General features: G+C 34.8%; 1 protein-coding gene across 8 annotated transcripts in view; it reads left to right on the forward strand.

Moving 5' to 3' along the window:
- TRPC1 (transient receptor potential cation channel subfamily C member 1) overlaps positions 1–12,788 on the forward strand; it is an 82,603-nt gene that overhangs the window by 61,693 nt on the left and 8,122 nt on the right. For 4 of the 8 annotated variants that reach the window (XM_002814130.6, XM_009239380.4, XM_054552798.2 and 1 more), the window contains 2 exons: positions 4,270–4,409; positions 6,081–6,224. In XM_002814130.6, the coding sequence (XP_002814176.1) occupies positions 4,270–4,409; positions 6,081–6,224 (284 nt within the window). The remainder of the gene's footprint in view (positions 1–4,269; positions 4,410–6,080; positions 6,225–12,788) is intronic. The other 4 variants (XM_024245261.3, XM_054552799.2, XM_054552800.2 and 1 more) reach the window with 1 other exon arrangement.

Consider the following 12,788-nt stretch of genomic DNA (forward strand, 5'->3'; position numbering starts at 1 on the left):
TTGAAGAGAATCGCTAAGGAGCACTTTCCCTATATTCATTTAAACTATTTCTGATTGTTATATATTCCTTAGTCTTAAACAGATGAAATTTTATAACATTTATCTATAACCTATTGTTTAGTAGTAAGAAAGAATATTTTCTGTGTTTTGTTAGATTCAGTTTACCCCAGTCTGTATAAGAATCAAATTAAAGTTTATATGTCTTAGCAATGAGAAAAAACTCACCAAACTAAAATAGTCATACCACTCTTTGAATAGCATAAATATTACTGCTGTCCCCGATTTTCATAATAATGGTAAAACTATAGCTCTTCCCTTTTATATGACGCTGTTTTCAATGATATTACATGTATATATACATGGGTACCCTCTTACACGCATAATATGATTAATTTTCTAACCATATTCTACTTCACTAGAAGAATGCATGTGCATTAAGCCAGTAAAATTCCTGGAAGTATCTTACTTTCCTCAGCACAGTTTCTGCTTTGAAACAGTTTGATCTGAATAAGCCTTGCCAAAGAAATCTTCTTAAGCCTTTTATGTAATTAGGTCACTCTGGGCTTCTTTTCATTATATAGATCCAAACCTGCTCTAAGTGAGCATGGAGGAGTATTTTGCTTGCTTGCCTAAAGTCATTGCTTGGTTCAACTTACTATTTCAAGCCATGAACACATGACTTTTTAACTCATCGTGACCAATGTTTGTATATTTGTTTTGTTTGCTTTCATTAGCTTTTCAGAAAAAAGTAAGGTTAGGTTATAAAAAGCAAGGTAGGTAAAAAGAGAATAATTTGTTGAGGAATGCACAGAATATTAATGGTATCCTTTTCCTTAATTTTTGCTATTAAACATAATAGAATGGCTATTATAGAAATGTATTTTTTAAATGTCATGTACCTACTTTGTCTAAGCACAGGCAAAAGCAGATATGACCCATACACTCGGAGCTTATGATCTAATAAAAGCCAAATAAAACCATCAAAAACTTGACTTGAGAATCATACGGAAAAATGAAAACTCAAAAATGGATTAAGTGCTATTGGTTAAAGGTCATAGTGTTAGAAGAGTAAGCATATTATAGGGGCATTTGCCCTAGTCAGGGAGGTTGGGAAAGACACTTTGAAGAAGTAATAAGTGAGCTAAGATCTAAAAGATAAATAGATGTCAACTGAGAGAATTGGGAGAGGAAACTACTCTAGGCTGAGATAAAAGCACATTCAGAAGCTCAGTGGCAAGAGAGAGAATGGTACAAAGAAGGGTCTGAGTAAAGGCTAACATTACTGGAGCAGGGAGAACCAGGAGAGCTTGATTCAAGATGAAGCTATAGAAACATATTGTACCAGACCATGCATGGCCTTGTAGGTCAGGTTAAGTATATATTAAGAACAAGGGGAAACCATTGCCTACCTGAAGTAGGCAAGTGACATGATCAGTTTTGCCTTTCGAAAAGATCATTCTATCTACAGTGTGGAGGATGAGCTGGGAGGATAGTGCTGTGGCAGGAGTAGATGGAGGGAGACTAATATCGATGCTGTTGCACTAATCCAGATGAGAGCTGATGGCACCTTGGACTTAGGGTGATTGTGATAGAGAAAGAGAGAAGGGAACAGACTTCAGAGATATTTATCATGTAAGGTCAGTAGGACACTGAAATACATAGTATATGAGAAGTGAAGGAAAGGGAGATTATTAAGCAATATTGGTCTTTTGGAAAAGTACTAGGCTTGGGGATTTGTGTGTTGAGAGGTAGATCCTGAGTACAGTTTTGGATATGTTGAGTTTGAAAAGCCTTTGAGATATTTAAAAGGGATGTCAAGCAGACAGTTGGTCTGGAACTTGAGTTAGAAAGGTATGCATATCTGAAAATAGGTGGTATATGAAACTATAGGCATAGGTGAGACACAAGGAGAAAGATAAATTGAGAAAAAGAGAGGACCTAAGATCAAGCCCTTGAGAAATCCCAAGATGGCTGACATTGCTGCCTTCTAATGTTACTATTAACATTAATTCTAAAAAAAATAGACCCTAAAACATAGAATGTTGGTTATGTAGTGTTTGTATTGCTTGGATTAGTTTCAACTTACTTTGTTGTTTTTGATCCAGCTTGGAAACATGCAATACATCAAGTGTATTAGCTTCATTTTTGTGGGGGTATTGCAGAGGAGCTGGGAAACTAACCAATTGGTCTTCACTGTACTTTCATGTCTGTCTTTTTTGATCAACAGTTTTCTCCAATTCATGTTGTAAGTTTTTGTTAAGAGTTTCTTTTAGGTAAAATATTGCATTTCACAGAAATAAACACATTTCTGTAAACATCTTTCTTAGTTTGATGTTTTAAATATTAACAGGAGTGTATCTAAAGTTTAAATATAAGGGTTTTTGTTTGAAGATGTTTCATAAATAAGGATTTGCACACATCAGGATCTAGGATTAGACAATAATTTTGAGTCTTCAAGAAAGTATGGTCATGGAGGATTTGTTTAATATGTTTCTGCTCCACAGCTCTGAGTGGTAGGTGAAGGTTGAACATGAGAAACATCAGAAAGCTTTCATCCCTACTCCTTCCCCAAATAAAACAGTATTTGAGTTAATAAAATGTTACCTGCTAGACTATTTCATTTAACATTTTTAGACAGTTTTCATCTATTCATTTTGAGTAAAAACATACTGAGGTGGAATTGTTAAAAATGTTTTTCCTGTCAAATCTGCAAATGTTTTAAACACTTTTTTTCGTATAAAATATGGGTACTGCATAATTAAGATGTTTTGAACAGAGATCTTCAAGAATGTTTCTTGTGTTTCCCAGGGGAATAATTTTGCCTACTGATAAGCCAGAGAATGATTCTGATTGGCCTAATTTGATCTCCACCCATGTGTGATGCTACAGTACTCTATTCTTTTGTTACTCTGTATTCTCCCCAAAAATGACTTAATGAAGGAATGTACCATAAAATGATCCTGAATTATGTTACTGAGGTCTGGTACTCCTAAAAATATATAGTTATAGAGGAGCTTCTGGCCAAAAAAGGGAAAGTTTTTCTGTTTGTTTGCTTTGGTTTTTATTTTTGTATATTTATTCATTTAGCAATATTTTTTAGGACCCTGTTTGTATCAGGTACTTTTCAGGACATTTGGAAACATCGGTAAATAAAACAAAGATTCTTACCCTTGAAGAGCTTACCCAAAGTGGGGGAAAGTTAGTCAATTAATAATAGACCTAATAAGTAAATTGTATTCAGTGTTAGAAAAGAGATAAGTACTACAAAAGAAAGGTAAAAGCAGAGTTAGGAGAATTGGGAGGGGGGGACAATTTTAAAGTTGCAAACAGTTTGCAATTTTAAATAGGGTAGTCAGGAAGGGTGATGAGCAAAGACATGAAAAAGTGAGGTAGTTAGTCAAATGGATCTCTGGGTGAGGAGGGTCCAGCCAGAAGGAAGAGCCAGTATAAAGGCCCTAAAGGCAGGAATCATGTGTTCAAAGAACAGCAAGGAAGCAAGGAGGCCAGCGTGACTAGAATAGTACAAGGAAAGATTAGTAGGAGATGAGGTCAGAGAGGATAGGTAATTTGGAGCCTTGCAGGCCATTGTGAAGACTGGTTTTGATTCTGAGTAAAATGGGATTTAAGGGAGGGTGCAATGCCCACTATGCACAATCAGCAGCAGTGGTTTTGCATTTTTTTGACATTTGCACTCACAGAACAAAACAGGCTGAAACCTGGTACTAGGTTTACCTAAATTTGTAGAAGTAAAAGATTTGAACTTAAATACATAAACTTGAGAGCCTTTGCCATGTAGATGATATTTAAAGCCATTAGATTGGGTGAGATCATTAAAGTAGTAAGTATAGGTAGAGAAAAGAAAAGGATCAGGGACTGAGCCCCTTGCGCGGGGGTGTGTATGTGTGTGCGTGCATGTCCATGTGTGTATCTGTGTGTGTCTCCGTGTATGTATGTATCCCTGTGTATGCGTCCGTGTGTGTATCCGTGTGTGTGTGCTTGTGCCCATGTGTGTTTGGCATTAATTTATTTGGTTTCTTACGTTTGTTCCACATCCAAAGATGAAACTTAAGGTTATTTTCTTCCAGTCATGTGAAAGTTAAGGTTATTTCCTTTCAGATTTTAAGAACTTTTCACTAAAATGTTTTTGTTTTTTTTTTCTTTTGAATAAGGCCCAAGGATTATTTATTTAATATTTTGAATCTTAAAGTAGTATTTAGTTTATTATTGAATTAAGAAAGTGTTATCTGATTTTTTTCTTCCTTTTCTCAGGGATGATTTGGTCAGACATTAAAAGACTCTGGTATGAAGGGTTGGAAGACTTTTTAGAAGAATCTCGTAATCAACTCAGTTTTGTCATGAATTCTCTTTATTTGGCAACCTTTGCCCTCAAAGTGGTTGCTCACAACAAGGTGACTATTTACTATTCAATTGAAGGCACAAATTAAGTTTATTTTGGAAATAGCTAAGATATTTAGCTATGTAACTCAGAGTTAGATTGAGCCAGATCAGTGTCTGGTGTGTTTTCATTTTAAGCCTATCTGTGTGCACGTAGTTTCCTATTTTTCCAGTAGTTTACAGGGTGTTACTTACCTATACATTATGGTTATTTATTATATAATAGGGACCATAGTTGACATTTGGTATACTCTATCTCTTTTTATCTACACTGGGATTCTTTGAGACTGAAGTCCTTATTTCCTTATTCCCATTTTGCAAATAAGAAAAATGAAGCCTAAAAATATTAAACAACTTGTCCAAAACCACACAATAAGAAACCAAGACTGGATTTAAATCCTGCTCTGTCTAGGCATTTTCTTTCTACTACATGCCAATTCCTTATATCTGATGTAGGTTCTTTTAGCTTATTAACCTGTATATACTTAAAATGAGAACAAAGTAACTTAAAATGATTAGTGTTAGATATCTTTATATCTGCCAGAAAAAGAGTTTCCATTCCATTCCATTTCATAATGAATGAAATTGGTTATGTAATATTTTGCACATTTCAAATCATGATTATCTTTAACAGCTTTAAAAGTGATGTAAATGTTATTATTTTTCTAATAACTATATATTTTTATTTAGAATTTGACAAAACTCTACCCTTATAGATAACTTATAATTTACTTTCATAAGAATTTAAGCTCCCCCAAGCCCAGAAAGGGTAATAAATTGTGTGTTAACTATCTTTGTTTAAACCCTGAGTTTAGAATTCTTCTGGGGTGTCACATTCAAGGAACTAAAATATATAATATTCTCTGTTTTTTATTAGCTTATAGATTATTGAAAAGGCAAGCTCATTATTTTACATCATTCTATTTTATTAAAAAATTCTATTTAATTGATCAGTAGTATGGAATATGTTAGGTACGTTCAGTGTCTAGAGTGTGAAATTACTAAGAAAAAAAAACTGGTCATATATAGATAAATGGTTTGATAAAGGGATTGAGAGACATTGCTTTTTCAGATTGATCTCTTTAGTTCTATAAGTGGAGTACCCATATAATTTTTTATCCAAATCAGGACATTGTGAGAGTGAAAGGGGGCACTATTAATAATTATGCCAGGGCAACTGGTACAGCATCTTAAACTATCCCAGGCAATAGGGACATTTGACCACTATGTCTAGGTACAATAATGCCCTCTTTTTTATTTTGTATTTAAAAGGGGGAAAAAAAACTCTGAATTCCAAGTCAAAGGAGTAGGTTAATATAATATGATAGGGAATTAATTGACAGCACATGTACTTAACGTTTGTGTTGTGGAATTTAAGAAAACTAGCCAACATTTCATTAATAAAAAAGCTTAATGATCATTTAAAAAAATTATTTAATTTTCTAAAATTTAAGAGTTTCTGGAAAAAGCTCTTCATATAGAGTGATAATGCCTCACATACATAATAATCTTTTATTTCATTAAAATATTATTTCTATTTTTAAAAAACCCTATAAAACATAAGTGGAGATCCCCTATAAGAAGATAAAATTAAAATGGCTTTCTTTCAACAGTCAGAATATTTGCTTTTATTTTCCTAAATTGAGAGAGCTTATTTACCTTTGGCTTTTTCTTCCTAACCTTAGTTTCATGATTTTGCTGATCGGAAGGATTGGGATGCATTCCATCCTACACTGGTGGCAGAAGGGCTTTTTGCATTTGCAAATGTTCTAAGTTATCTTCGTCTCTTTTTTATGTATACAACCAGCTCTATCTTGGGTCCATTACAGGTAAATAATTAAAATTTCTTAAAGAACATTTTTTAGATGTCATTATTGTTACATCTTTCTACTTGTCCACTGGAATACTGTTCTCTCATGATATTAAAGCTAAACTTTGCTTTTGAGAATAAGTAGCAATTAGAAGGACACAGCATGTTTATCTACTTTGCTTCTGGCTCAGTGATAATCCTTTGCTTTCAGGTATTCCAAGTTAATTACGCTGTGGTCCATTAGCCTCCTCCCCCCACTTCATAGACATAGATATGTTTAAAATATAATTACACTTCAGACAGTAGAGTAATGTAAAAATCTGCTTTTTATCAAAATGAATCTCACATTTAAAGTTTTAAATATTTTAGGTTATAAGGGAGGACCTGTGCAAACAAAAATAATCATATTTGATGATTTTTGAATAAGCTATATTTAAAAGAATACCTACACTTTTGTTTAATAAATATTAAATGTAATAAGTTGGAAAGTAGCATACTTAGAGCTAAAAAATTTACAGAGGCATGTAGTTCAGCTTTATATTTTATAATACTTTATAGTTAAAGAAATTGAGCTTTTGAGATGGGATTTGATTTGTCCAAAGTAGTATGATTATTATGTATGAGAGTTCAAGACTAAACTCTCAGTCTCTTTGCACCAAAGAAAAGACTCATAATTGGTTGCATTTACCCCACAGAATTTAGTAACTGGTTGTTTTCAGAAGGTGGGGTCAACTCTGCTAGCTCTATGTAATACTATAGCTTATTATTTCTGAAAATCTGAACAATATTCATTTTTCGTTAAGTCAAAATTTACTAACAATTTAGATTGTCTCATATTTTTAAAGGCAATATTTTAAATAAAAGGCATAATTACCTTCTCCAAACAGGGATATGAAAATAAAATATATAGGAAAAACCTGATTTGATTAGGCTTGTGCTGTCATCCAGCAACAGTGTTTCCTGAAGTGTGGCTCTATTAACCAAGTCCTGTGAGATGCTCTGAATTAAGTAAGTTTGGGACACACTGCATACTGTATACCTCTTGGGAACTGACAGTGCATGTTATCACATTAAAGCCTCTGAGAAAGAAATTTGTTTAACCTTGTTCAAACCATCATTACCTAAAGTCATTTAACCTCATACCTGTTTTTCATGAAATATGTGCAAGTCTCTGTATTTTTCCAAAACACAGTAAGCCATAGAAACACTGGCTTAAACTATCTGTCCTTTTGATTTATTTTTGCCACTAATATCATCTATGAATGCTTTAATCAAGAGTCTACAGTGTTTTTACATGCACATTGATTTTTTTTACTGAAAATGGACGACAGAACTAGGTTTCTATACTGGAAATTTCTTTATGGATTCCTATAAAGGGTTAAAAAGGAGAAAGTATAATATTGTTTAGGAATGAAGAGTCAATTTCTGACTTCTGTTTCTAGCCAACATGGAGTAATAAGGATTGGATTTACCCTTCTATCTAAAGCAATCAAAAAGGAAAAAAGAACAAAATATATGAAACAACAGCTTATAAGAAACTAGATATCAGACAATAAACAACAGTGATCTCTAAGAAACAGGAAACAAAGATCACTCCAGCTTACTGCTTTGTGAGAATTTTTAGGCTATTGTGCAGAGTGGGTCAGTGCAGTCAGAGCCTGGCAGAATTCTGGATTTAGCAGCACAGAAAGAAAATTCTGGAGATCTGCAGTTGTCTCCCTTGAGTATTCAGCAGAGTACTGATTAGCATATGCATGTGAGGACACTACCTGAGGCAGGGAAAGAACCATCTCATCCGACGGGATTAGCAGACTACTCAGAAGGGTCTTGCCTCAATAGTTATCTCTAGCCTACACACTGCTCTAGTTTCAACGAACAAATATTAAAAGCAAGATGTGAAAGGATTAAATTTTTTCCAAGTAACTTAAATGTGTTCATCAAAACCTATCCAAAAGCAACACAGATGTTAGAATTATCAGATAAGGACTCTTCAACAGTTATTATTATTGTGTTCCATATGTACAAAAAGTTTAAAGTTTAGTAGAGACATGGAAGATGTAAAAAAAAAAAAAAACCACCAAATTAAACTTTCAGAGATGAAATTTTCACTGTGACCTGAAACATGCACTGGATGTGATTAATGACAGGTTAGACATTGTAGAAAAACACATTAGTAAACTCGAATAGGTAACAATAGAAACTATTCAAAATAAAATGAAGAAGAAAGAATTTTTAAAAATGAAGAGTATCTGTGAACTTTGGGACAACTTCAGGCAGCCTAATATTAATACTAATGTAATTGGAATCCCTGAAAAAAGGAGAGACCAAAAAAGTTTTTGAAAAAATAATAGCAGACATTTTCCAAATTTGAAGAAAACTATAAACCCACGGATCCAAGAAGTTCAATAAACCTGCAAACACAAGAAACATGAGGAAAATCACACCAAGGGACATCATATTCGGTGTATCACTGCTGAAAATCAGTGATAAAGAAAAAAATCTTCAAAGCAAACAGAGAATAGCAGGTCATCATATACAGAAAAAGAAAGATAAGGATGACAGTAGATTTCTTGTCAGAAACAATGCAAGCAAGGAGGCAGTGGAGTGACATTTGTAAAGCACTGAAAGAAAAAAAAAACAACTGTCAACCTGGAGTTCTCTACCTAGCAAAATATCATTCAAAAATGAAGGTAAAATGTAGACTTTTCCAGACACACAAAAGCTAAAAGAATACATCACTGGAGACCAGCACTACAAGGAACGTTAATAGAAGTCCTTCAGGTGGAAGGACTACAATAACACAGGGGAATATGGATCTAAACAGAAGAATGAACAAAATACAAATACACCCAAAGGGAATGGTAACTACAAAGCTAAATAGATAGGCATTTTTTTGTTGTTTCTTTTGCTTTTATGAAGGATGCCAGCTAATCCACTTCAGCAGATACAAGAAACATGATTGGGCATAAATCAGTAATGCTTTATATTTTAAAGAAAAAATGACATGAAGATAGAATCTGTACATAATTGTGGTAATAATAGTAATAACAGCAGACATTTATTGAGCCCTTACTATGTGCCAGATACTGTTCTAAAGTCTTTATTCACATTTATTACCTCATTTAATCCTCACAACCATTCTAAGAGGCAGACTCTTTTATTTCCATTTTACAGAGGAAGAATCTGAGGCATAGAGACTTTAAGTAACTTGCGCAAGGTCACATGGTTGGTAAGTAGCAGGACTGGGATTCCGCCTAGGTGGTTTGGCTCCAGAGCCAGTGGTCTTAATCACTATACTAAATCGCCCCCCAGGTTGTATAATACTACAGAATAATATGATTCCCTCATTAACTCTTATTGTATAACTTCTGTGGGCAGGCTTTAATAATTCACAGTTTTTTAAAAAGTTATTCAAGTCACATGTTTCAAATGAATTAAACAATCTTTTACACTGACAGTTGGATAATTTAGACAGAACAACCCATGGCCACACAGCACTCTGCCCTTTTCTCCTTATTTCCTTATTTCCTTTTTTTCTTAGCTGGTCCCAGGGTAGGGCCCTCACTCAGGTCCCACATGCTTCCTGTCTTTATTCTTGTAGCTTAGTACAAAAGACGTGATTATTATCAGTTCCTCCTGCTCCAAGACTCTGCTGCGTGGGTCCCTGATTCTTACCCATCTGTAGCACATACTGTTGGAAAAATGGCTCCCATAGACTTACTCAAAACAAGGTTGCCACAAACAACACAGTATCTGTGGAGCGCCACAAAGTTCAGTGTAATAAAACGAGGTATGCTTGTATTTTGAGGGCAGTTACTGGTACTAAGTAGTGAGAGGGTTCTAACTGAATCTGGCATTTAAAGTGTAGGGTGGAGTGGATTGAGGAGGATAGAAGAGAAAGAGGCAAGGCCTTCAGAGAAAGCAACCCTTCAAGGAGTTTTACTCCTGCTGTCCAAGGGACTGTCAAATCCAAAATCTATCCAAAGAGAAAGCTAAGGTTTATTATGATTGTCATATTTGACAGGACCCAGACATAAAGTCGAGTGGACCTGTTTGTCCTTCCTCTTTTTTTCTTCCCCTTCACACTGTAAAACATCACCACCTTTTCTTCAGTGCTATGATAAGAAGTCCTTACAAAAGCAACAAGTCTCCCACTTCAGCTTCTGTTTTTGACCTGATGCTTTCAGGCCTCACAGCTAGAGAAACTAAGTGGAAAAAAGGTTTTTTTTTTTTTTGGAGGGGAATAAATTATTTGGCAATTTTCTCAAATATTAATCCCTTTTCTTCCCTAAAGTTCCTCCCCTTCCTACTTCATTTAAGATAGGAGGTGCATTTCTTTCCCAGAGGTTGAAATGTTTCCTAGGGAAATCTGCCATATCATGTGATTCTAAACAGTTTAAAGGCACCACATACACTGATTAGGTTTCTCTGAGGAGGAGCCCCAAAGCAGAAATCTCTGGCAAGGATTAGTTCTGGAGTGGTAGTGATGAGCAAATCAGACCAAAGGAGGGGAGCCCTCGAGGGTCTATGCATGCATTCCTAGGCCTCAACATTTATGGTACTTGAAAGTGCTTGTATCTAACTGTCTTGCTTTTCTGTTTGGTCTAATTATTAGAATTACTAATATTACAAATGAATGAACATCCCCTTGGGTTCTGACAGGTTGGTTCAAAATCTTGCTCCATCACTCATTGTTCAGTGTCTGTGAGCCTCAGTTTCTTTATCCGTTATTGTGAGGATTAAATGGGTCAGTGTATGTAAGATGCATACCACAGTACTTGACACATGGTGGGCTTTACATAAATGTTTAGGTCCATTTTTTCCATTCCTTTTATAGTTAGTTAACTATGGCAGACCTGAAAAACAATACAAGAAAACTTGGAAAGCTTAGTACTTGAGACATGAGTGTGTATTTTATTTCTAGTGAATTATTTGGTTTTACTGGATAATTATCAGATTTAATTTAGTAGCCTGTATAATATAAGTGGCATGTTGGTGCTGCTTCTAACGAGTAAAGAGCTGTTTCAGGTGTTTTGCATTTTGGTGTGTATTAGAGTTAGAGAAACCGAGGAGTCATGTAGTCCAGAGGTTCCCAAACTGGTGGGGCTGCAGAATCACCTGAGGAGCATGTTCAACCTAGATTCTCAAGTCCTGCCCTCAGAGATACTGATTAAATTGATTGGGTTAAAGCTGGAAAATGACATGCAGATGAGTCTGATGCAGCATTTGACTATATCCCTTGTATAGATCAGGAAACTAAGGCCCAGCTCACACAGTGTTAGAACCACGACTTGGTGTTAATTAACTAAATTAAGAAACTAAGAAAGTGGTAAAGAATTATTCAACATTTTAATTAACGCACTAGGCTCTGGAGCTTACTAAGACATAGTGCCTGCTCTTAAAGACTGCTAGAGGAGACAAACAACATAAATACTAGTATGAAGTCAAAAATACTGTTTTAGCAATAACAAAGTTACTTTGGAAGCATGACTGAGGAAGTAGCTGGAGAGAGTCAGGAAGGCTCCTTAGAGGAGGTGGCATTTGATCTGAGCCTTGAAAGGATGAGAAGCCTGCCTGGCAAAGGACAAAGGGAGAGTAACACGCAGAAGCGTGGAGTCATAAAGCATGGTATGCTTAGAGAAGACAGCATATCCTTTATAGTTGGACCGTGGATTGGAGTTGGAGAGATGAGGCTAAAAAAGACAGGCTGGGCTGGACACTGAAGGTCTCTGTGCCAGGAATTTTAATATCACATGTGCAAAGGAGGTTTTTGAGCCTGGGTGACTTGTTTAGATAGAACTTTTGGACAGATAATTACGGCTTTATTCTGGAGGGAGATTTGGAAAGACAGTGACTAGAAGTTGTCATTATTATTGCTTTATTTTGTTAGCAACTTTTGTAATTTAATGAGCCTAATGATAGCAACCTTTCCCTTATCAGAGATTTAGGTTGTTTTTGTTGTTCTGCATAGTACTCTGTGTATGAGGCTTTTTGCCTCTGTTATTTCTAAGGGTAAGTCTCCAAAAATAGTATTAACAGATCAAAAGATATGATCCACCTAACACCTCAGTATTTTTATTTTTTTACAATATAGTATGTTAATTTTCTGCAATACAAGCAGTATAAAAATAGTTTCACTACATTAATAGCATTTGGTGCTGTTTTAAAGTTCTGCTAATTTAGTAGTTTGCTTTAATTTCCCTTTTTCTGATTAGCAAGGATTTTTTCCTGTGTGTACTAGTATTAACTCTGTGTAAATTTCAGTATTAATATTTTAATTACCTTTCTCTTTTCATTTCACAAGTTTTCATATTTCTCAAGTTAAACCGCCAAGTACTTTTTAAAAAGTAAATATTTGAGAAAGCATTATTACTTTTACAAATACATAAACCTTATAATCTCTCAGTCTAAAATAAATTTACTGTTTTTAATATTTGCCTTTCACATGAATATTTCATTAGTGTCTTCAAGCCAGTGTTCTCCTCAGTGGTATCCACTGTTCTACTTTTAGTTCTTCTTGTATTAAGAACCAATATCATGCTATTAAACAACAAGTCAGGCCAGGCATGGTGGAACACACTTC

The sequence above is a fragment of the Pongo abelii genome, chromosome 2, assembly GCF_028885655.2.
Source record: "Pongo abelii isolate AG06213 chromosome 2, NHGRI_mPonAbe1-v2.0_pri, whole genome shotgun sequence".
NCBI classification, from domain to species: Eukaryota; Metazoa; Chordata; class Mammalia; order Primates; family Hominidae; genus Pongo; species Pongo abelii.